Genomic DNA, 26,928 nt, shown 5'->3' with positions numbered 1-26,928 from the left:
ATAAACAATGCATAAGTTATAAATTGTGCACTGTTCTGAGTACTGTGATAAAATCTCTTGCAGTCTTGTTCCATCTTACTGGGGATGTAAATTATCTCTGTCTAGCCTACCCACACTTTTAATCACCTATTAGCGATGTAGGTAATCAGATAAAATTTTAAAAAACAGCAAATACAGGGTTCAATGCTATCCTTGGTTTCAGGCATCCTTTGGGGTCTTGAGATGGATATCCCACAGATAAGAGAGGACTATTGTCTATCAGAGCTTAGCATATATAGGTATTTATTTTTAACAGTTTAATCAACAAATAATAATTCTATGTATTTATGGGGTACAATGTTATGTTTTGAAATATGTATGTATTTATAGGAACTTAACTTTTAAAATTAATGTAATAATAAATTCAAGGTCAGTGATGTAATTTATCTCATTGCATTCTATTTATGTAGGGTTAGATAAGCTCAGAACTTCTCAAGGCACTGTTTGTTATTTTGAATCTCTTGTTACACATTCACACTCTTATATTCATTTTTGCCTATTATGTATTTATTCAACAAACCAGTCAGCACCATTATATTTACTTTACCTTTACTTTATAATTAAATCTCCATTATTCTTCTGAATTCGATATCACAATATCCTCAGGCTGTTTCTTCCTGCTGCCTCTTTCCAATAGGAAGCAGTAAATTTTCAACTAACTATTGAAAAATGATAGGCCTTTTTTATATTTGAAAGGAAGGATTGAGTTTATTGAATGGAAGGGGAGATACCTACAAAATCATATAATCACGAAGATGACGCAAGAAATATAACCAAGAAAGAGATTGTCGGAAATGGAAAAAAATAGGCAATCAATATCATTAATTCCATTATTGAACAATTGAATCTGAAGTACTGAATATCCAGGTGCACTTGCTTCATAAGTAAGTGGAGGAGGCATATGGCTGAAGTTTTAGAAAGAAATATAGCCTGGAACTTGAAATCAGAGAGCAAATTATGTTCCCACAGTTTGTAGAGAGGTTAGAGAAAAACGCTAAGGAGAAATGTTATAGAACAGAAACATGGGAGGTGCAGAGAGAGGAAGGACTGCTATTGTCTGTGTTTCGTCCTGTAACAAACTAGCTTTTTCTTCTTGACCAAGCCACTCCTTTCTTAAGGCATTCCCTCATTCGTGTCTGATGGTAGAGATTTAAATCGACATACAAAGGACCACAATGTATAGAAGCAGAGTCTAGAAGGGCAGGGATGACAACTAGAGGATGAACTGTCAACTGACTGATACTTTGACTAGTTAGAGTCTATTTTCTCCTTCTGGATAAGAAGTTTCTTGAAATGCGTTATCATTTTCCTCACTAACCTAGCTATCCATCTGTTCATTCATCAAGGATTAATTGAAATCTTACCATAGAGATTTCTTTATAGTGACACATATAACAGATTCTAAGATGCACGTACTAAAAAGGCAAAATTTCTGCATCCAAAGATCTTACAGTTGGTTAAATAGAAAACAGCACACCCCACTGTATTGCAAAGTGCTGGGTGGGATGTGTGTTGAGGAAGACTTTGCTCTGCCAGTGATGTCTTATAGATAGCAGATGCTAAATAACTGAAGGTGGAATTAATTAAATGTGTCAAAGTAGACTTGAAAGAAGTTAAGATGGAGGTATAGCTGATGGCAAGGAAAATTAGATCTGCACTAGGTTTGGTGGCTTGCCTGATGAAGCATGTTATGCTTATTTTCATATGTGTGAATGCAAAACCTTTAGGGAGATCATGAGATTCACCAAAGTGATTATGTTCAGGGATATTTGACCTACAAATCAAAGCAAGTTATTTAGAAAACACATTACCTTTGTTACTATCATTTCTTTCATATCTTCAGCTCTCTAGTCACAATATTTAAAAATTTCAATATCTTGAAAACACTATGTACTTCACTTAAACTAGTACTTTAAAACAATTTTATCTCTTTGGCCCAGCTACTCTTTATATCAAATGTGTTAATGAGCACACATTTATAAGCTCGAGGACAGAATTAATCTGTTTTTTCCAGTTTCTTAAATATTCAGCGGCATCTATTCAATTGATAGAGATATGGTAGAAAAGTTGCTCTTCTGATAATGTAAGCTTTCTAAATGTTTGGATATTTACTGGCCATTAGATTGTTTTCTGAAATTTTCAAAAGAGATTCCACTAAAGGCCTTTGTGTGTGTTTGTTTTGTTTTTTCCTAAGTGGTTTATGTGCTGACAAAATGCATTTTTTACCTTTCTTCATAAATCCAAATAGATAAAATGTTCTTTCCAGATCTGTTGATATTTATAAAAGCTTTAAAATTTTCATTCAAACACAATAGAAATAGTTTCTTGGAACAGTTTTCACTTGAGTGGGTTAGTTAATGCAGGTATTCCTCAGATAAAATGAAAGTAATATTAGTCTTCATCCCTCATTCTCCAGTGCCTGGAGTAGAATAAACCTGCCTTTCCCCTGAGCATTAAGGGATCTGCAAAAGGTGCATGGAGCATTTTGAGTAAGAGCAAACATGCTAATTAAGAGCAGGGGAAAAACCATCAAATACACCAGACCTTCAGCACTGTGATTGAATCCGGCATGAAACTTGGATTCTCTGATACTTGCATTCCTCTCTCATACCAAAAATGATAACTTTTTCATAATTAATTCATGGTTATGCTATGCTTTGCCAAGCTATGCTATGTTATGCTATGCTGTGTTATGTTGAGGCTCAATGTATGGAATTTAGATCTATGGAGTGTAGTATTGGATATCTTTTTAATCAAATACTATACTCTTGTACAGCAGTGACCTTGACCACTTTGCTTTTTGTTGTCTCTGATAAAGGTGTCATAACGTGGAAAAACTTCCCTCCATATGCTTTTTTCTCTTATCCTTGAACTTTCATAAAAATGTCTCAGAGTCTATGTTCTCTTGTTTTTTGAGGTAATTTTGTTAAGGTGACAAATGCAGAGTGCAGAAAATACACTGGACTAGGTTTTAATTTTTAGCCTCCAGCTGAGAAACCTTGAGCAACTCATTTTGTTTCAAATACTCTGTTCCTCATAAGTAAAATGGGAATAAGAAAGCCTTGTTCTGAAATACATGGAATCAGATTTTCTCACTGCATTTATTTTCTAGGGATGCCTTAAAAAATAATCCCAAATTGAAAACATAAAACTACAGACACTTATTCTGTCAGAGGAGGCTGGGAATCTGAAATCAAGGTGTGGGCAGGGTGATGCTCTCTTCGAAAACTCTAGAGGAGAATGCATTATTTGCCTCTCTTGGCTTCTGTTGGCTGTAGTCATTTCTTGGCTGTGGACACATCGTGCCAGTCTCTGCCCCAGCAGACACATTGCCTCTTCCTCATCACCGTGTCAAATTACCCTCTGCCTCACTCTCAGGAGGGCATACATTATTGGATTTAGGGTAAACTGGGTAATTTCAGATGAACTTCTCATTTTAAAATTTTTAACTTAATTACATGTAAAGACTGTTTTCCAAGTAAGGAAACATTCACAGATTCCAAGGATTAGAATTTGGAAATATTATTCAAACAATTACACTAATATTCTACCACCTACCATAATACAAACATAAACAGCCTTAAAAAGCAAGAGGATGGAGATAGTAAGCATTACCTTTCACGGACATAGTTCCACTAAACGCTATCTTCATGTGATCTAAAATCATCCTTTATATAAACACTCGAAATTTTCAAAATGTAAATTTAGCTTCTTAAAGAAAGGTTACAAGCTGCTTAAGTATCGTAGGTCACTTGATGACTCCTGAGTTTTGTAAAGTGAATAGCACAGCCTACTCTCTGTTCATTTTCACTCCAAAATGACAACCATGCAGATATTTATAGAACTCTACGGCTAGATGGTTATAGTGCAGAAATAGCCTGCAGAGTGATTTTCTGTGTTAAAAATGTTCTAATTCATTCTATGTACAATTTTAAATTGTTGACTAAACATTTAGTTTGGTGTTGGTCTAGGAACTTCCAAAATAATCCACAATGGGGTTGATTTTTTTTCCCAAAGCCAAAATAGACCTTGCTCTTGTAACATTTTATGGCTAGATATACCGTATTATTAAATATTAGAATATTTGGTAATGAGTCAACACTCCAAAAAATTGAGCTTATTGACATCAGGTGGCATGATAGAAAATCTAATGAGAAATGGAAAGCAGTCACAAATAAGCCAATGATCTAATTGGATAGCTGAGAATATCCAATTGCTTGTGGCAGATTTAGTGTGTTGGTACACTTTCAATTAATTATGTAGGAAGTTATAATGGTACTGAAGGAAACTGGCTTCACGAAGACTTAGTTTTTATTAATTCATTACAGTGTGACTCTTTCCAACAAGACTCAGTATTTAGAGTAGAAAGATATAAATGAAGTGTGGATGCTATAATATTTGTTCATATTCCTAAACATTGGATACTGCTGTGCATATATCCTTCTAATATGCTGAAAATTTCTGGATTTGGTATTTTTATTGCTTTGCTGGGTTTTTATAAATTAACAACAGACACAACACAATGATAAGAATTTAATTAAATCTCTTGTCCATACCTACTAAACACAGTGGCATTTTTTTTATTTGTTTTGACTTTCTTGCCATTTTTATTTTATTTGATTTAACCAAGAAAACTTGAATTAAATTGGCAAGTCAAATGTCAGGAGACATCTCTCAACAAGGCACAATATCCGTTGATCTTCTCTTCATCTATTTATTTTGCCATAAATATTTCCCTGGCAAGTGCATTCATTAACTCTGCTTCCTTTTTCTTGTTTGCATCTAAAAGGACAACCAAAAGTCATAGCTCAATAATCTTAAATAAATAAGATCTAGGCCAAAGTAACATTTCTGTATCAGGGCATCAGATGAAGTACACTAAAATAAATGGAGAATTGGATTTGCCTGCTTTATTTTATCTAAAAATTAGGCAATGTGGAAGGAACTTGAGATGTTTAAATGCCAATAGTAATAGTAATGACCAATCTTGTTTTATTAAAAATAGAGAGAGAATAGAGTATTTGTCTTTTTTATCTGCAGGATATATGTTCCAAACCCAGATTGGATGCTTGAAAGCACAGATAATACCAAACCCCATATATACAGTGTGTGTTATGTTTTTTCAATCTGAACTAAAATGATTGCTAAGTTACTAAAGGGCAGGGAGTATATGCAGTGTGGATATGCTGAAAAGGGGATGACTTATGAACGCTCTGGGTGGGACTGAGAGGGACAGAGCAAGATTTCATCATGCTACTGAGAACAGTGCATAATTTAAAATTTATCAACTGTGGCCAGGCACTGTGGCTGACGCCTGTAATCCCACCACTTTGGGAGGCAAAGCTGGCGCATCACATCACTAGGAGCTAGAGATCAGCCTGACCAATATGGTGAAACCCCATCTCTACTAAAAATACAAAAATTAGCTAGACATGGTTGCGTGTGCCTGTAGTCCCAGCTACTTGGAAGGCTGAGGCAGGAGAATTGCTTGATACTGGGAGACAGAGGTTGCAGTGAACCAAGATCGTTCCACTGCATTCCAGCCTGGGTGACAGAGTGAGTCTCTGTGTGTGTGTATGTGTATATATATAACCATGGAAAATGAAACTGTGATAAAGGAAGATTACTGTAGTTGAAAGGAATAAAAGAAAGGAAAGAGGAAAGGAAGGGAAGGAAGGGAAGGAAGGGAGGAAGGGAGGAAGAGATGGAGGGAGGGAACTTAAGATTGTGGATTAAATTACACAAATAAAATTGAGGAATTATCCAGATAGGCACAGTCTCTCTCTCTCTCTCTCTCTCTCTCTCTCTCTCTCTCTCTCTCTCTCTCTCTCTCTCTCTCTCTCTCCCCCGCCTTTTCCTTTAAATTCTGGGATACATATACAGAACATGCAGGTTTATTACATAGGTATACATGTGCCATGGTGGTTTGCTGCACCTATCAACTTGTCATCTAGGTTTTAAGCCCTGGATGCATTAGGTATTTGTCTTAATGCTCTCCTTCCCCTTGCCCTCTAAAGCCAGGCCCCCCAACAGGCCCCAGTGTGTGATGTTCCCTTGCCTGTATCCATGTTTTCTCATTGCCCAGTATCCACTTATGATTAAGAACATGCGGTGTTTGGTTTCTTGTTCCTGTGTTAGTTTGCTGAGATTGATGGCTTCCAGATTCATCCACGTCCCTGAAAAGGACATGAACTCATTCTTTTTTATGGCTGCATAGTATTCCATGGAGTATATGTGTCACATCTTCTTTAAATAGACGTTTTAATTTTTCATGGACTATATATGTGGGGTATGCAAGGTAGTTTTCATTCTGAGGCTCTCCTCTTTGCTTGTAAGTGGCTGACATCTCTGTGGGTGCCCACATGAGCTCTTCTTTGTGTGTCCATGGAGAGAAACAGATATCACAAGCTCTTTAGTGTCTCTTCTTGTAAGAACACTCTTCCTCTTGGATTAGAGCCCCACCATTATGAACTTATTTAACCTTAATTACTTCTGTAGAGGCCCCATCTCCAAATGCAGGCACACTGAGGACTATAGCTTCAACATAGGAATTATTTATGTATATAGTCCATAAACAAATACTGCCTTGTTTACTATAGGAAAAATATATTATAAGGATATTAATGTTGTATGACAGAATATCCTTTGATTTCCAACTCCAAATGTTTCAAGGTCTAAATATCAATAATCAAAGAAGAAAATTTTCCTAGGTGAACTATAGGAGATAATTGTTCAATCTGTGTGCCCTGTCTGAATATAGGAGCAATATATCCAATTTCACCTCAGTAAAATAGAATTCTGTTATGCACCCATTTAACACGACGGTGTTTTCAATATCTTAATAAAAGTTTGATTTTTTTTCCTCTCTAAGCCCTTTCTATCTGAACCTAAGTGTCCTCAGTTTATTGCTCATGTTTCATGATATGGGGCATGCCCAGAGAAAGGCTTGGAAACCATCAGTATTTCTCTTAAATTTCCATATACAACCACAGGATATATATGCTTTCCAATAGCCTGAAATTGAACTCTCCTTCTCTCTGATTTATTTTCAACCACATATAACCCCCTATGACAAATAACATGAAGGGAAATAAATTTAAGCCCACAAAATATGGCTTATGATTACTTAGTCATTTATTTATTCCACAAATATTTGCTGAAAACTCTTTATGCATCTGCTATTGATTATTTGTTACTTGGAAGTTTCTGAGTTTATTTATGTATCTCTAATGTCTATCTTATCTCTAGTTCTCTATCATTGCTTTGTAATATTGCTTTGATAAAAATATAAAGATTTTTGTAAGATCATGTAACTCATCTATCTGGAGATATTGGGGACAATTTGTGAAGGAAATTATCCGGAAAGAAATGACATTTGCACATTGATATAAAGAATGCATATATCTTCACAATTCAAATAATGGCTAAAGAGAGGTAGAGAGATTATCAGGCAGAACAAAGAGCAAATATGAAAGCCCTGAGGAGGAAGATGTTTGATTCAGAAAAGGCCAGGGTGTCTAGAACACACAGAGAAAAGACAGCGGCAGCACATGAAGCTGGAGAACTAGTCAGGGGCTAAACCAGGCAGGCCTTGGGGGAAGAAACCCAACTCTCTAATGTGTAATCAAGTGCAGAAATTCTAAATGTACTTTCTCTTCTCCGTTTCCATCCCCCTCAATACACACATATACACACACACATATATGTAGAGAGTTATATATGTTTATTATTGAGAGTCTATATTGCATTCTATTTCTATTTGATGTAATTTTTCCAGAATAATGTGTTTACTCAATTTTGTTTTTGTTTGGTAACAGGAATTCTTATAATATTAGATAGATGGATAGATAGGTGATTAGGTATATAGACAGGTATATAGATATTCATTGCTGCCTCATTTTCTAACTTTTAAAAATATTTATCAGTTTTAATTAATCAGTTAGGTGTTCCGTTCCTTAAAACTAAAACCATTCCAAATGGAGGTGGGTTAAACGATGGTACCAATGTTGTGAGAATTCGTGCTCTATGCCAAGTCCTCTGCTACAGACTGAGAGTTGAACTGTGACTAAGGCAAGTCTGCCTTAAGGGGCTTATATATCAATAAAATAAAACATACACATTTTATTTAATAGTATCTATTTTTCTAAAATTTTACAAGAATAATGCATAAACATTATAAAGGTTTAATTGTAAGATGACTGCCTTTTTGCATTGTCTCATAATATTCAGCAAAAATCTAACAAATTCCTTGAAAAACAAAATTACAAAAACTAAGAATAGAAGTAAATATTTTTGTTCATAATCAATCTGTTGTCAGAATCTGAAAGTTCATGCATATTTACATAATCGTACTCTGCTGCCTGAAACTAAGCAGACCTATGTACTTGAAAAGAGTTCTTGTTCATTTGGTCTCTTCTTTACTATTTTTTTGGCACACACCTTGTATTTCTCTGCCTGCCGAGGAAAAAAAAAAAAAAAACTCAGTTCTACTGCCACTTTAGGAATATTGCCACTGGGGGCATGCTCTTAGTCCTTTTTAAGTCCCCATGAAGATCTTTCATACAACAGGCAGTCATAAACAACTGGATATGGAGAATAAAGCAAGCTTCTGAAAGTGGAGTTTTTCTTTTTTCCTGGTATAATATTCATCTGTAAAGCATTACAAAAGAATGAGGAAATAGGAAAATCCCTTACTGGGAGAAATGATGGCGACTATAAATACAGCTGCTTATTGGTATACACTGGGGACTGGTTCCTGTGGATACCAAAATCCATGGGTGCACAAAGTCTCTGATGTAAAATGACATCATATTTATACATACTCTATGCACATCCTCCTGTATGCCTTAAATAATCTCTAGATTACTCATAATACCCAATGCAGTGTAGATATTATATGTAGATATCTTTTATTATATTTTACTATGTATCAATATATTTTATTGTATTTTTAACTTACATTATTTTTATTATTATATTGTTATTTTTAAGTATTTTATATCCACTATTGGTTCAATCCACAGATGTGGAAGCCATGGATACAGAAATCTGACTGTATTTGAATACACCTATTGAGAATATCAGAGAGCCAGATAATAACATGATGATATGTTTCTATCTCAGTGTAACACAACTGTAGTAGATGGGACATCAGTCATCAAGTTGGATATTAGTCCATCCTAGGGAATTCCATTTGATTCTGATCCACCCATTTCTTCAATTGATCTTGTCAACATATCCTTCCATCTTTTGGAAACTGTTGTTTTGCCCTCAACTTCAAGAAATGTCTTTTTTTATTATTATACTTTAAGTTCTGGGGTACATGTGCAGATCATGCAGGATTGTTGCATAGGTATACACAATGCCATGGTGGTTTGCTGCATCCATCCCCCCATTATCTACATTAGGCATTTCTCCTAATGTTATCACTCCCCAATCCCCCGATCCCCTGCTATCCCTCAGCCCCCACCCCTCAACAGGCCCCAGTGTGTGATGTTCCCCTTCCTGTGTCCATGTGTTCTCATTGTTCAACACCCACTTACGAATGAGAACATGCAGTGTTTGGTTCTCTGTTCTTGTGTCAGTTTGCTGAGAATCATGGCAATTTCTTTTTTTTAAAAAAATAATGTGGTATGGAACTGGATTCAGTGATCATTTCCTCTTTTTTCACATTTTTTTTACTTCTAGAAAAGTTTCTCTCTTTTCTTTAATATCTCATTATTAGGACATGCTCTTCTGTTTACTGTGCTCAAAAAGACAAATAAATGCAATAAGAGCAGGAAGTGGGAGGGGAAGCCGTAAGGGGAGAGAACAGGCTAAGATTCAGAGACAAGAAGATGATACACATTGAAAACATGAAAGACTGAAAAGAAGGTTGTTGAATAATGTAGTAGTAAAATTAAAGCCAAATTTAAAGGTAGTGAACAGCCAAGATACTATCACCCACATTACATTTCTTTCCTTTTACACATTGGACAGCAAATAAAACAAAATAAATGAGAAACTAAAGTAAAAAACAAAAGAGTGCATACAAATAAACAGACAATAAAAAACCTTTTAATAACCACCACTGATCATCTTACCGATTATCAAAAGTCAAAAGTCTTTTTCTTTTTTTAAAAAAATCAGAACAAGGTAGTGCCTACTATAACTTCTTGTACTCAAAATTATATTAGAAGTTCTTATTAGTGTACTAAGATTTTTTTAATAAAATGAAAACAATAATGTTTGAAAAGGGATGAATAAAATCCTTTATTTGTGGAGAATGTATATCTATACAGAATACCCCCAATATGATATATTTTTTCCATTCTCTATTTTATTAATTTGCTCTTTAAATCCTTATAATTTCATTTCTTATAATTGCCTTAGGTTTATTTTGCTCTTCCTTTTATATGGCTGTTGGTGAAAAATTAGGTTATTGATTTAAGATCTTTCTGCTTTTTAAATACAGACATTAAAAGCTATAGATTTCCCTCCAAGCACTGCTTTAGTTGCAACCCACATTTGATTCATAGTCTCTTTATTTACCTTTGTTTCATAATAGTTTATCAGATCTTCATTTTGCTTTCTTCTTTGATCTGTTGGCTATTTAGGAGAGCATTATTTAATTTCTACACATTTGTGAGTTTCACAAATTTCTTCCTAATATCGATTTCTAACTTCATTCCATTGTGGTCAGACAACCTACGTTGGATTAGTTCTATCATTCTACCATTTATTGAAGTTTGTTTTATGATCCAGCATATAGTCTACAGTGCAGAATGTTCCAAGTTCACTTAAGAATATTTATTATACACTTGTTGAGTATTCTGTAGTGTTAGGTATAGTTTGTACTGTTGTTCAAGTCTTCTACCATCTACCTTGATTTCTCCTAGTTGTTTTATTTATTATTGAAAGTGAGATATTAGACTATGCCACTATTACTTTTTAATTTCTAGATATTTTATGCTCAAAAAATAAATATTTTATGCTGAAAATTATAATGCACATATTGTTTTATACAATTGCATTGTACAGCAGTTAAGACAAAAAGAAGAAAAACTATGCATTTATACTATCTTTTATAAGTAGATAATTATCGTCACTGAAAATACTTTTTATTTTTAATGTGGATTTGAATCACCATCTGGGGTCATTTGCTTTCAGTTTGAAGAAAACTTCCTTTAATATTTCTTAGTAAGCACACCTGCTGGTGACAAATTCTTTCAGTTTTTTGTACATCTGAGAATGTTTCTATTTCATATACATATTTATTTTAAAAGATAGCTTTGCTGAATATGATTGTTGGTTGACAATTTTTTTCCTTGAGCACTTTGAACATGTTATCCCACGTCCGTCTGGTCTTCATCGTTTCCGTGAAATTTTTAGCTGTTACTTTTATTAGGGTTCTCTTGCAAGTGATGAATCAATTTTCTCTTGTTTTCAACATGTTCTGCTTGGTTTTGGCTTTCAGTGTTTTCACTATGATGTGTCTATTTCTGAATATCTTTGTGTTTATGTTCTTGGAGTCCATTGAGCTTTCTGCATGTATAGACTATTTTAAAAATTCAGGTTTTTAATTATATTTTTTCTATTTCTTCTTCTCTCCTAGTACACTCACTGCACACTTGTTGGTGCACTTAATGGTTTTATACTTTTATTTGAGGCTCTGCTGATATTTCTTTATTCTTTTTTCTCTCTATTCTTTAGTTTTCATATTCCTTACTATTGCATCTTGTTGTTCACTGATCATTTCTTTTGCCAATTCAAGTCTACAGTTCAGTCACTCTAGTTAATTTTTTATTGTCCCACTAACAGGCTTTTTCTTTTTGCCAGGTGTTTTCCCGCTATGGGTCATATTTTCTTCTTTCTTTGCATGTTTCATAATCTTCTGTTGGAAACTAGGCATTTTAGATAATATATTATAGCAAAACTGGGTACTATCTTCTGAAGGCTATTTTATTCGCTTGTTTATTGGTTTAATGACTGGCTGGGTTGTTTTAGTGAACTCTATTTCCCCCTCTGTGGTATTAAACCTATGATGTTTCACTTCAGGGAATCTCAGTCATGGATATGTCCATAGTTGCCTTAGAATTACAGCTGTTTGGGCAGGACTCTCTTTCGTTGCCTTTTCCCCCGTCCAGGTCTAGCTGTTGAACTCCACTAATTACCAACAGCATTTCCATATTGTTTGTAAGACTGCCTTGGAACCTAAATTGCTCTACAGACCAATCCATTCAAATTTGATCTTCTTTGAAAGAGTAGTTTCCTAGGTCAGAGTTCCAGATTTGTTCCGACCTAGGTGGGCTCCAGAGGCTCTCTCTTTCCAAGACTCCCTGCTTTCCACCCCCTGGGCAAAATCCTGAGCTATTGCCTCTGGAACTAGTGTGAAGATTATAGCATGCTTCTCTGAGGGACATTTATACTTTAGGACAGGGCATATGATGCTGGGGGTAAAAATAGCCTCAAGACTTTTTGGCTTGCCTCTCCGAACGTAGAGTGGGCTATGGAAAGAGCGATTGAGGCTCCATATTCTCAGTGGCACAGTGCCCAGGTAGAGCCTATCTCCCAAATGAATGGGGACCAGGAGGAAGAAAAGAGTCCCTGACTCTTGACCACATTTACTTAGAACTTAGCTTGATAAGTAAGTAGGAGCAGAATGAGAATGTCTGACATCTCACTTTTTCCCTAGAAAACAGTCCTCCAGCTGCTCGCTTCAGGGAGAGGGACCCCTGTAGGTTCTTGGCTAAACCAGTTTGAAGTGGAGTTTCTACCTCACTGAGCTAAGAGAAAGAAGAATGGGAATTGGTTCTTATTCATGCACCAGAGTCTTACCATTCTTACCAAGCTCTAGTCAATTTTCTTTTTCTTTTTTTTTTTTAATTGCATTTTAGGTTGTGGGGTACATGTGAAGAACATGCAAGATTGTTGCATAGGTGCATACGTGTGATTTGCTGCCTTCCTCCCCTTCACCTATATCTGGTATTTCTCCCCATGCTATCTCTCCCCAACTCCCCATCCCCGGCTATCCCTCCCCTATTTCCCCCCAACAGACCCCAGTGTGTAGGGCTCCCCTCCCTGTGTCCATGTGTTCTCATTGTTCAACACCTGCCTATGAGTGACAACATGCAGTGTTTGATTTTCTGCTCTTGCATCAGTTTGCTGAGAATGATGGTTTCCAGGTTCATCCATGTCCCTACAAAGGATACGAACTCATCGTTTTTGATGGCTGCATAATATTCCATGGTGTATATGTGCCACATTTTCAAGTCGATTTTCTTGAATAAATGTTTCTTTATTTGCTGCTTGCCTCCAGATCCATTTCCAGAATGTTTAAATGTTTTTTCATTTATAATTTTCACCAGATTCACCAGAAAGCACATCTGTAGAGCTCCTTATGCTATCAGGCGGAAATGAAATTCTCTGCTAAGATATGTTTTTATAAGTAAAAAGAAAGTATTAGAAGATTGTTTAAGCTAAAATCAATGTATAAGACAATTAAATTTCGTATGCCAGCAGCAGTGACTTGAAAATAAATATTTTAAAAGGTAACTAATTTTAAACAGGTTTATTGTTGCTATAAAGTATGTACAACAGCAAAAATGAATCTAACAAAAAGTTGTGGACATTTTTGCAGCTAAAATACATTTTATTGACATATGTTAAAGAACGTAAAGAAATCGCTATCTTAATATAGAAGACTGATAATAAAGACGTAATTATCTCAAAATTGGCTAATATTTCAATATAAATTCTACTAAATTTTATAGGAATTTTTATAGAACTTGATCTGATTCTATATTTTTTGAAGAATAGCAAATAAACAATAATAGCTAAGATATTCTTAAAGTAGAACATGGTATAAGAAAATACTGTAACCAATATCAAGATTTATGATAAAGTTTTCATACATAAGAAACAGGGTATTCATGCGCGGTTAGAGAACTAGATTATTGAAACAGAAAAGAGTTCTCTTAAAAGAATGAGATGTATAAAAATTTCATTTGTTGGCCGGGCGTGGTGGCTCACGCCTGTAATCCCAGCACTTTGGGAGGCCTAGGCGGGTGAATCACGAGGTCAAGAGATCGAGACCATCCTGGTCAACATGGTGAAACCCCGTCTCTACTAAAAACACAAAAAATTAGCTGGGCATGGTGGCGCGTGCCTGTAATCCCAGCTACTCAAGGAGGCTGAGGCAGGAGAATTGCCTGAACCCAGGAGGCGGAGGTTGCGGTGAGCCGAGATCGCACCATTGCACTCCAGCCTGGGTAACAAGAGTGAAACTCCGTCTCAAAAAAAAAAAAAAAAAAAAAAAAATTCATTTGTGAGAAACTGAGCTCTGACGACCAGTAGGTTAAGTAATAAGTTACTCCATAATTAACATTGAGAAACTCAATTTTTAGTATAGAAAACAATCAAATTAATATAACGTAAAATAATTTTATATAATTAAGAATGTTTAAAATAAGGCTTGAAAACACAAATTATAAGAGATTGATAAAATTAACTATATTACATTCAAAATTTTAAATGAAATGGAAATGCATCATGTGTGTTAAAGAAGAAACCTTAACTTTGTAGAAGATATATTTGCAACATTTAAGATTTAAAAATTTATTCCAAAGACAATAATTTGAGCTACATGAAACTACTAAAATTCTATAGTTTTTTTGATGTGTACAATAATGACAATTTCATTTAGCCTAATGAAATAACTGAAGTAAATTGAAAACAAATACAAATACCAATACAAAAATAGAAAGAAAAAAAAAAAAAAGATGAGTAGGTAAACAAGGAATTGATGCTGCCTGGAACTGACAGGTAAAATTTAACAAGAATGACTCCAAGACTTCCTTTCCTCAGTCAACAATTTTCTGAGTGTAGAAAGGAGAACAAGATAGGCAAATTCCAGGATTGATAAAAAATATATAAGTATGAATTTAATGTTAGACCCACCAATATTTTCTCAGTAATAAAGGAGATAGCTTTGTTCTGCAGCAAGCAGTATTTCTGCTTCAGTTTCTAAATTATTATAACAGACTGTTATAAAAGGAGAATATGCAAAGATTATTTCTCATATAAATAATGTCAACCACAAAAAGACAATCGCCTCATTTCACTTTTATTAATTGTATCTTGAAGAACAAATCCTATTTTCTATTTTGAACTATCATACATAAAACCATCCAGAAATGTTCCTTGTGCTAATTAACTGTACTCAAACTTGTCACATCCTTTCTGAAAATACAACACAACTATATATTCTATATCTGTTTTGAGATATTGTTCCTTGCTTTTAGCTCCATCTAGTTATGACAATAAAGATTACTGGATCATTTCGTATATGACTGCTTAACCCCATTAGAAATCTCTTCTTCTAAGTATATTCAAATTACTATATAATGATATACAACCAGAAGGAATTCAGAAAACAATTGTTAATTCAGAGTCCTTTTTCTACTTGACTGCTTATTAGAAAAGCGTTGTAAGTCCTGTTTATAACTTAAACAAAGCAAAATTAAATATATCTATACATCTATTTTAGGGAATGACTGTCAGTTTTTGGAAATCCTAGTATAGTGCTACATGGTACAGAAGTTTTATTAAACTTATCTGAAGTCATTTGAATGGAATATCTGACTTAGTTGAGTATTTTGGAAACCAGTAGGACACTGATGATCAGAAATTGAATGGCAATGGTTTCGATTCATTACTTTAATATGCAATGATTGATTAGGTAGCCCAGTGTTCTGGGATCTATAATTTGCCAATATTTGAAAAAAATTAACCTAAATAATTATCTTGCCTAAATAACACTGTGCACAGTAACCAAAATGTGTTTATTTGCTTTTGGCTGTAAAATCAATAAGTGTTAATCAGCATTTCTGTTTTGAGTAATGTATGTCTTTCAGTAATCAATATGAGAAAGTAGATTAACAATTAATATATACAATGTGACTGCACTTCATGAGATGAGGATGAATGACAACAAAAAATTTCAACTTGAGGGTGAAAGTTTGAGAACTGTGGAGCTAACATGGGATCAATCACTTCTCATTGACCAGTTTTACTTTGAACCAAAGTATGTTCTTAAGTATTGCTTAACTGTTGCTCCAGACAATGAGTACATATCTCCATATGATTAACTGACACATGCAAAATGGAGCACATGCTTTTGTGACTTCTCATTTTGTTCTTATTATGTAACCACTACAGGTCTTCTCTACAGAATTTTAACATATGCAGTGTATCTCCTCAGGATAGTAAATAGGGCTTTTGCTGTATATTAATGTGACTGCTCTAGACCATGAATAACTCTCTTTTTAGGTACCTGTGGAAATCAACAAAGTGCATCCTTGCAAAACTGTATTGTCATACACTCCATCTTTTAATACAGAGCTTCTCAAACATGTATTTCAAACATGATAACATGCCATCCAGTCAAATTTGCTTAACCCATTATCAGGCTAAATAAAGAAAATTAAGCTTAGATATGGTTATATGGAGACCTGAGATAATATATGTCTTCTGAAGGTACACTTAAAGGTTATTTTTGTAAAAGAAATATTTTGCATTTTTAAGGTGATGATGGTAAAACTCCTTTGGTCCATCAGGGGATCCATTCATTCAACCTGTTATGGTTGTCCTGGTCCATACTGATTGAAAAAGTGGAGAAAGTGGGGTTAGGGAGAAAGCTTGAGTGGGCCATTGAAGTTGGGATTGTCTTGAGGTTTGCAAAGGGTTCAAGAACTAGAAAAACAAGTGTTATTTGGGCAGTCATTTTGAAACAATGCAAATTATTGTAATTTTTACTTTTTCCAGATAATTCCCTCAGTATTTTGGCAAAGCATAATGGATTCAACCGCCAGAAGCAAGAAGTCTACCTTTTACCAATCATAATCAGTGATAGTGGAAATCCTCCCCTGAGCAGCACCAGCACCCTGACAATCCGGGTCTGTGGCTGTAGCAATGATGGCGTTGTCCAGTCTTGTAATGTTGAAGCTTATGTCCTTCCAATTGGACTCAGTATGGGCGCCTTAATTGCCATATTAGCATGCATCATTTTGCTGTTAGGTACGTATTTCCTTCATAGCCTAATGGTCACCCTTTTTCTGGTTGATAAATGACTGTAAATAAGGACAGAAATCTCCAATCTAGCCAGGCAACAGCATTCTCTTGGGGAAGAGGAACTTCCTTTCCTTCTCTACATTTTGAGATCACTAAGAAGTGAAGAGAAAAAGGGTTGTGATAGTAAATGTCCAATTGAAGAGGACTTTCAGTGCCTTTTCCAATTCCATCACCGGTAAATGGTGAACAAGGCATAATGGTGGTGGCAGTGGGGGAAGGGCCTGTATGTCATTACACACCATCTGTTATATAAGAAGAACTCCCCGTGTGAAGCATACCAGTTCACTGCAACAGCAGGCTCTACTATGCCCACAATAGTGTTTTATTATAGATTGGGTTGCTGAGTCCATCAGATCCCAAATTTGGTGATATACAAAGAAAACAAATAAACAAACAAAAGGTAAGTTTTCTTCAAAATACCGTTGCGTTTCTCTGATATTTTCCTTGATATAAACATCAAATTGATATTTTCCTTGATGTAAACATCAAATTAAAACGAAGATTGCAAATTAAGTTTCTATAACATTTTAATTTAAATAATCCAATTATAAAAATGAGATTAAAAAATAGGAAAATAGAAAAGAGAGTCAGTCGTGTCTTACCCTACCCTTGAATAACAAAACACCATAAAGACGGTGTCAGTTACTCTTTCTCGTTCCATCTGTCCTGCTCACCCAGTGCCTTGGATGGAAGCATCACTTTGCTGGCATATTTTACTCCATTAGCCCACATTTGATTTGGCTGATCTAGCTAGTTGAGTATTCTTCCCTTTTCCATTTTCACATTTAGGTTTCCCTTCCCAGCTAGAGGCATTCCCACCCTCCCACAAGGCAAGTTGCCATGCAAATTTGACATTCACTTTTATTTTTCGGTAAAATGACATAATTTAATTGGAGAGTGCCTTGAAAAACTGTTAAAGCCCAAGGTCCTAGTTTTCTCCTTTTTTAAATAGAAAGGTGCTTTGGAACCAAAGGATGTTAAAGGGCTTGCTTGAGACATACATCGAGCTAGTCACACTTTCAGTGCTATATTCTATTTTGTGCCATTTACTCTAATGATCATAACAGTGTAAAATACAACTTTCACCATGAATACATGCATATCAATTATTTTAACCTAGCTCTACCACCATTTAATAAACGAAGAATCTGAAACAGCATTTACTCAAAATTTAATGTTCATCCTTCAGAAAGATGTTAAGCTTAATTCTCAAGTAAATATTACTAAAGCCGTATGCTCTTACGATTTTGTAAAAATACCACCTCTTAACATATATAGTGTGTTGCTTGTATTACATGTTTGTTTGGCTGACTGTTGTGTAATATTTTTCCTACAGTCATCGTGGTGCTGTTTGTAACTCTACGGCGGCATAAGAATGAGCCATTAATTATCAAAGATGATGAAGACGTTCGAGAAAACATCATTCGCTACGATGACGAAGGAGGAGGGGAGGAGGACACAGAGGCTTTTGACATTGCAACTTTACAAAATCCAGATGGAATTAATGGATTTTTACCCCGTAAGGATATTAAACCAGATTTGCAGTTTATGCCAAGGCAAGGGCTTGCTCCAGTTCCAAATGGTGTTGATGTCGATGAATTTATAAATGTAAGGCTGCATGAGGCAGATAATGATCCCACGGCCCCGCCATATGACTCCATTCAGATATATGGCTATGAAGGCCGAGGGTCAGTGGCTGGCTCCCTCAGCTCCTTGGAGTCCACCACATCAGACTCAGACCAGAATTTTGACTACCTCAGTGACTGGGGTCCCCGCTTTAAGAGACTGGGCGAACTCTACTCTGTTGGTGAAAGTGACAAAGAAACTTGACAGTGGATTATAAATAAATCACTGGAACTGAGCATTCTGTAATATTCTAGGGTCACTCCCCTTAGATACAACCAATGTGGCTATTTGTTTTAGAGGCAATTTTAGCACCAGTCATCTATAAACTCAACCACATTTTAATGTTGAACCAAAAAAAAAGATAATAAAATAAAAAAGTATATGTTAGGAGGTTATAAATCTTGTGGAGTGTGAATTAAGTATGTGGAGTTTCTAGAAGTCCTTGGATATTTGATATTTACCTGATCACCACAGACAAAGATTGGGATCCTGGCTAATCCTTAGAGAAATGGTTTAAATAGAGGAAAAAATCAAAATTAAAAGGTGCTTTCTTAGAAAAAAAAAATACGGACCCGCAAGGAATCTGCTGCTGATAAATGTCTTCTGCAAGGATTTTTATGAATGCAAATGGTTTTTCCCCTTCGCCAATAAGGATTCGCCACAAATGATAAAGCAATACTTGGTCTGCTGTACATTATTAACTTTTTGGAGTTTTGAGAGGCCTCCTAGATTATACGGTACGGTGACCACACATTGTACATAATTGTTGGCCCCACTCACCAGAGACTGAATAGCATCTTTAAATATTGTGTCGAGCCTTAAAATATTCACATGTTCGTAATCCATTCCAGGGTGGGGCTTACCAATTCAGTGGTGGGAGGAGAGAAATCCCATTCAAACATGCTTGTTTGCTAGAAGCAGGATTCCTCGTTCCCTCCGCTTCATCTTCTTCCACAAGGACACAAAGATAAACTGTATCACACAGTGGACTACATAAGAGACAGATGGTTTTATTGCTAGCGCGTGAATTTATTTGTTTAATCCTCGAAATAAATATTTTATTGATGTCCATTAATGCTTTTATTTATTAAGGTTGGTAATCTATAGATTAAGGGAATATATGGAAAAAAACTAAATTATATCCATTAATAATCCTTTAGATTGTTTTATATAAATATATATACAATGACTGTTTAATACATGTACATTTTAATGAGATGAGTATGGCAGGCAATATTATCAGAAGGAGAGCTAATAGTCTCTTTAGAGTAGAAAGTGTTATTGTAACTGGTCATGATGGCAGGAACAGCATTTTCCCAGAGAAACTTTTGGACTGTTTTCTATTTTGTTCATAATCCTAGTATTTGGTGTTTTTACTACAAGCACAAACATCCTAAAGTATATTGATTCCTGTGAATATTTAAACTCTAGACTTTTAGATACCTACATAATGCCCTGCCCAATAAACATGCTTCTAGTTACCCCCACAGTTTTAGAGCAGGAACTGATTTGTACATAATTTCACTGCTTACGTTTTTAGCACTCCTCTCCCTGATCTTCATGGTGATACACAGAAAGTCTTAGACTCCAAAAAGGGACAGCACTCGGAGATGTGAGCATATTTAATTTGTAATGCAAACCTGCCATTTAGGAGTAGAAAATGTATGATAAAACTCAAGTATTACATGCAGATCATTTTAATTTTCTACTTTGCTTTAATGCAATATTGTTTATTTACTCCATGTATTGTATTCAGAGAAACTCCTGTATTGTTTCCTACTTTGTGAAATATATTTTTATAAATATCTTTGTTGTCATTAATTTTTTTTCAGTCAGTTGAAGATCTATTAACAGAACCATCAACTCTAACTAAAATTCTAGAATACTCAGCCAAATCATCCCAAGGGTCACTTTTGTTTGTAAGAGTCTTTATTATAAAGGAACAGAGAAGAAAAATGGCTTGCCAGTGATCACACAGCAAGATACCAGCAGGGAAATAAAAGGAACATGGAACACCTAAAGGCTAGTCCAGCTGTATCATTTGGGTCCTTCTGGAAGCAGATGCATTGGGCAGGGAAAGTCTGCAGACAAGTTTGCAGACCTAAAACTTGTAACAATAAAGGGATTGGGAGCAGGATTTGGCAAGAGAGTCTTAGACTGCTGTGCAGACCTGGCAAAATCTCTGCCAGCCTGACAGGAGGTTCTAGAGTGAAAACTTATCCATTAAAGCAGTCAGGCTGTGGTCCTCTGTCATCTCAGTCATTGGTGTGGGGCTGCTAAGAAGAGAATGGTTTTTGACTCAAAAACTGAAGGCATCAACTTCTAGAGAGTACCTCCACTGTGACAGAAACAGTATGTTTAAATACTAGACTAAGAATTCATAATTATCCAGTGGCTTAATCACTTTTTATTGAGTTTTTGTTGCTTAGAGTAAGTCATCTTTTATGTTTACTACTATGGCTAGTGAACACTTTTTCTTGAGGTCAAAGGGATGATCCAACATGACTTTAAAATATACTAGGACTTGGCACAGTGTTTGAAACAAGTACTTGCTGAATGTAAATTATTAGTGGTAGTTGCAGTAATAATCAATAGTAACATTCCAACTATCTTACACATTGCAAAGCAAGGAGAGATTATTATTATGTATTATGCATCTCTTGTACATCAGGCTCATTTCTAGTGTACATTGAAGTCAAGTGCCCAAAGATGACAGACACACAGATATATCTAACAGAAAAATTACAGCATTTTTTTAGGAATATAAAATCTATATCCTCGGATATTAGTATTCTTCCTACAGTGGTTTCTGTAAACAGGAGATAATGTCTGGCATACAGTTGCCCAAATATTGTCTCAATGTTCCCTTTGCGCAGGAAAAGAGAATGACAGCATGAATCTAATTGCTGACTTTCTTTGCCACCTCAATGTCTGCATTTTGTGTTTAAAAGCCTACTTCAGGTCTTGTTACATAAAATAAAGTGAGTAGTACCTTGATCCTAATAAGGTTGACCTATACTTTTAGAGTGTCCTGAATCAAACTAAAAATCTCAAGAACTCTCTCTCTAAGTCTCTTTCTCTCTCTCTCTACCTCTCTCTCTCTCACACACACATACACACACACACACACACACACACAAACACAAACACTTGACTTAAGGTTTTACTTTAGCAATAGACTTGCCAGGACTTCCCCAACCAAAAGTGATCAATAAGATTCCTAACATTTTCTAGGATTTAAGTATCCTATGCTCAACTTGTTAAATAACACATTTTATAAACTTTATTGACATTTTAAATCTCTGTGCATTGTGTTCTGTTCCATCAACATTGACATAGCAGAGACAAGAGTACTCTCTGCTAAGTGTAGAAGAATGGATAAGTTGGAACCAAGTGAGACAAAGTTATTTCCCTATGCCTACTTCTCAATTCAAGGTGTCCACCTGGGGAACTGATGCATCCCTGGGTGATTGGACACAACGTGAGATCAATTCAGCCTCTACTCTGTCTATGATTTAATCAAATCGTATTAGCAAAATGTCTCTTAAACATCCATATATGAATATAAAAGAGTATTAAGGGGGGCATTTCTTACAATATTTTTATGAGTACAGTTATTATAAGTTTCTAAACATTTATAATAGGATGCTTAAAATATGCTACTATTAAATTCATGTGTTAACCTTACCAGACAGAATTATGACATCTAGGGTGTGAACTTTAAAGTGAAACTGTTATGAAAAAAATATGTAGTTAAGTGTATGTGTATATATAGGAGAAAAGAAAACTGAGATTTACTGGTATCGCCAGTGAAACAAGAATGCTTAGAAACAGACAAATGTGTCTTTGGGAGAGTTCACTTAATCAGATGCTTAAAGTAAGACAAGTCTCTGTGTGAGACTTAGAAATCTCCTAGGAGCAGCCGGATTCCACACTGAGATTCAACAGAGTTCTGGGCTATGCTGTATTTTGGAAAAGGAAAAGCGGGTGCTGAGAGCTAAGTAGCCAATTACTCTTCATAGCCACATAAGGACTGAAGGCAAGTGGGCCCTTCCAACAAGTTGTATTATGCGATCACTGGCTTTGCAGGGAATCTCACGAATGTATAACCTTCTGATTGCCTTTTTGATTGAAAGTTCCATCTGCGATCAGGGCAGTGCAACCAGTAATAAGATTTCAAAAAATCCCATCACTGGCACTGTCGGAAAGGCTGAGCATGACTGAAATCCTATCATTGTCAGTCAAAAAGATAAGGTAACAGCAGGCATCACTATAAAAGCTCTATAAATGCACAACTTAAGCATGAATATCAACATTTAAAGGAATATTATATATATCCTTATACATATATTTGTAAATATATTCATGTATGTAAATATGCACACATATACACAATTAAGATACTGGGGATAATTTATAGTTTTAATTTTTCATCTCATAATCTCATGCACTGCCAAAAAATTGCAATTGTGACTCTCTGTTTTCATGAATCTTACCTTGAATTTTAAAGAAATTGAATTGAGGGTAAAGGGTTTTAAAAGCAGGTTTTTATTGGTGAACAGAACAATGGCTCATAATACCTGGGATTAGAATTAAATATGTCACATTGCGAGGCTGTACTTAGACTTTTTAAATGTCATTGTATTTTTTGTCAAAAAAATAATTGTAGAATATATTTTGCAGGAAATACTTTTCAATTTTTTTTTAAAATTTCAATACTGTTTAATTTGCTATACAAAGTTTATTTGTACTATTAGCCAAACAGTGTTGAATGTATTGTTTGCCCTTGTAATTATTGCTTCTTATGATAATTGTAGAAGACTACATCTTCATGATCTATCATTTAAAAATACATTTATTATCATTGTATTTTTAATCAACACAAATTTATGGATTACATGGTATACTGTTGATATTGAAGATATTCTAGTCCTAGTGTTTTAAGCACAGACCTAGTGTTATGAAGAGCATAAAACTTAAAAATTTTCTGAGTTGATGGACTATTTGAGGAACAAGAATTTTGTCTTGCCACATTTATTGAGTATCGATCAGTACAGAAATTAAGCTACATGGTTGATATGGAAAGATTAAATACCATAGCATTCTCAAACTTATTTTCTTTATTTACAAAATGTGCCTAATCAATCTCATAAGAACTAATAGTTGAATTTTTTTTTTTTTTTTTTTTGGCCTATGGATAAATAGTATTTGAGCCTGGGCTTAAGTTTGGTTGGTCTGACACTTAAACCCCTCAACTTTCAACTAAACAATTCTCTCTGTAATGATAATATGAGGCTTTTGATGATAAGAAATAGAAACTAAGTCATATATAGTGCTATGGAAGTACTGAGGAGGATGTAAGGGACTCCGTGTGGGCAGACTCAAGAAGGCTTCACGGTGAAATTTTCCAAAAAGATGGAAACTCAAGAATTGGTACAACAGAAATCACAGCTTTTCCAAATGCTAAAAGGGAAAATTATAAAAAGCACCAATGGCACATTTTGAACATTGGAAAGATCCAAAAATTAGGTGTTCATAGGACACTCTAGGTTTGCTAAATTGTGGAGTGTTTTAAGAATAGGAAAAATGAGGTTCAGAAACGTTATAAGGAATTTTCAGGATTAAATTACACATAAAATATGTGAGAGAAACAGAAATTAAATGCTGGTTGGGGTCATGTCCTGAGTTATAATGTTATAAGTGTTTTTGTATGTATTTTCCTTCCTTTATGTACGGAAGTTTCATCTAGGTCTCAAGGTTAGTAGGCATTTTCTGGAGAAAATGGTGCTTTTGGGTACTACTCCCCAAACTTGAGTTACCTGCCACCAACTAAGTCACATCTTGAATGCAAGTATTATTTCTTGCAAGTACCTCTACTAATAGATAATAGATATTTCTATTATTATCCACAGATTACAGAAGAGGGTTGCTAGGAGGAATATCACAAGATGCTGTCTGAAGAGAAAGACTGTGGAAAACCATGGCTTCAATGAACTCAGAGGTCAGGACCAGAAATGGAAATGAGAGGTCACTAAAGCCAAATGTTAATTTCTTGGGATTTCTTCTGTACATGCAAAGAACTCCAGACCATCCTATGATTCCTCATAAATAAGAAAAATGTTTTAACAATTATTGCCTAAGATGGAACATGACAATTTAGGAGACACTGGGCCAACCCCCTTTTCCAATGTTGCTCTGCTTCGACTACAAATATGTCTAATGGTTTTCTAATTTTTCTTTAATTCAACTTCTAAAGTTTGAGAGCTGTGTCATCTTTGTCAAGTCTGATTGTTGAGTATGTGGATGGATGTTTCTGGCATAATGTTAGAGCTATAAATAATGGCGTTTCAAATAAACTTTAAAAAACACCTTTCAATACAAAAATTCTTTTCTATAAACTACATACTAGGTACTATGCTAGTAACAGAAAAAGGATATGCCCAACATACTTCTCTTGCCTTTCAAGACATGGAGTTAAATTGGATAAATTATAGAAGCAAATAAGTGATAAAACATTTGATTTGGCTATCCTGTGGAAGAACTAAGTAGACAGTGTTTTGAAAGCACAGAGAACGAATATTTATGTAAGTCTACCAAGGCTAGGTATCTTGTTTGAGGCTGTGTTAGAATGATTCTTGGAGGGAAGCAGATTTTACACAGGAAGTATCAAAAAGTAAGGCCAGGCTGAGGTCCTGACACCTGAAAATAAATGGTGATATGAGGGGATCTCTCAATGGGTTTCATTACCATGTTTCTCAATGTATGAAATTCTCCAAGTTACAAAACAATCAGTATCTTTATTTATTTAAGAAATATGTACCAAAGAGTTCCCATTCATTTAGATGCTGGAAATACAGCACCGAATAGGACAAAAGAGATCGTTTTTTTTTTTCCTCAAAGACCTGGTCATGTGGAAGAAATGTAAATAAGTAAAAAAAAAAAAAAAAACTTGACATGATAGAACAAAATAGATGAATGAGAAACTAAATGTTTTACTTACAGTGCACAGAATGATATTTGAGTTACCATGTGAAGTTTTTGTGATCAAGGAAAACCATAGTAAAGGATTTGGAAATGTTTATGTTAATTGCTCTCCTGGAGTGAATCAGTGGCATATACAAGAATGAATATGAGGTCTAGATTATAGTGGATAAAGCTAAAAGAAACACAACAGATGTGGAAACCTGGGAAGGGACCATATTATCCAGGTTCTTGTCAGCCAAGATAAAGAGCTCAGATTTACTTTATGTGAATGAGAAGGCAATGGAAGAGACCTAAATGCAGGGGGATGATAGGATCTGATTTATATTTTAAAAATAATCACTCTGGCTTTTACATGAAAATCAGATTGTACGAGATGTGAATGAAAGTGGGAAACCCAGATAGAAGGTTTTTATCATAAGGCAAGGAACATATTGTCTTGACCTTATGAAGTGGTAATACAGATAGAAGAAAGACCCAGAATTCACATATACTTTGGATATAAAATTGGTAGTAATGGTAGTTGCATTACATGCTCAAAATAAAGATGGAATCTAAAAATAACTCCTAGACGTTTTGGCTTGAATGACTATGTAATTCATGTGGCCAAAGATTAGGAAGATGAGAAGTGGATTTCTTTATCAAAGACTGACATTCTAACTTCTCAATGACGGACAACAGGAAAGGGTAACAGAAATCAGAGTCTTGTAGAAATTCTTACATGGGGTGTGTTCGAGACTGTATTGGGTTCTTCAGAGACACAGAACCATTTGGTGAAAGAGAGGAATTTTTTTAAGGAATTGGCTCATGAAATTATGGTGGTTGAGGACTCCTACGATCTGTTGTCTGCAAGCTGGAGGAGAACCAGTATTGCAGTTCTGTCTGAGTCCTAAGGGCCAAGAATCAGGGGAGATAAGATGTAAATCCCTCTGAAGTCAAGAAATGATGAAATAAGATATCCCATCTCAAGCAGTAAGACAGAAAAAAAGAGAATAGATTTCCTCTTCCTATTCTTTATTTCTTCAGTGTATTCGATGATGCCCATCTATACTGGGGAAGGCAACCTACTGGGTCCATTGATTCAGATGCTAACTTTATCTGGAAACACCATCACAGACACACTCCGGAATAATGTCTAATTTGTGCATCTTGTGACCTAGTTAAGTTGTCATA

General features: G+C 35.1%; 1 protein-coding gene across 3 annotated transcripts in view; it reads left to right on the top strand.

The window, feature by feature from the left end:
* CDH8 (cadherin 8) overlaps positions 1-26,327 on the top strand; it is a 382,992-nt gene extending 356,665 nt beyond the window's left edge. For 2 of the 3 annotated variants that reach the window (XM_012462528.2, XM_012462529.2), the window contains exons 11-12: positions 16,843-17,094; positions 18,485-20,579. In XM_012462528.2, coding sequence (XP_012317951.1) covers positions 16,843-17,094; positions 18,485-18,978 — 746 coding nt within the window. In that variant the 3' untranslated portion in view covers positions 18,979-20,579. Of the gene's footprint in view, positions 1-16,842; positions 17,095-18,484; positions 20,580-24,686 lie in introns of those variants that run through there. The other variant, XM_012462530.2, reaches the window with a different exon arrangement.
* The last annotated feature ends 601 nt before the right edge of the window (positions 26,328-26,928 follow it).

The sequence above is a fragment of the Aotus nancymaae genome, unplaced genomic scaffold (genome assembly GCF_030222135.1).
Source record: "Aotus nancymaae isolate 86718 unplaced genomic scaffold, 86718_ANA_hifiasm-v0.15.2.pri h1tg000030l, whole genome shotgun sequence".
NCBI lineage: Eukaryota > Metazoa > Chordata > Mammalia > Primates > Aotidae > Aotus > Aotus nancymaae.
Note: the sequence above shows the minus strand (reverse complement) of the source record. Positions and strands in the feature narration are given on the sequence as shown.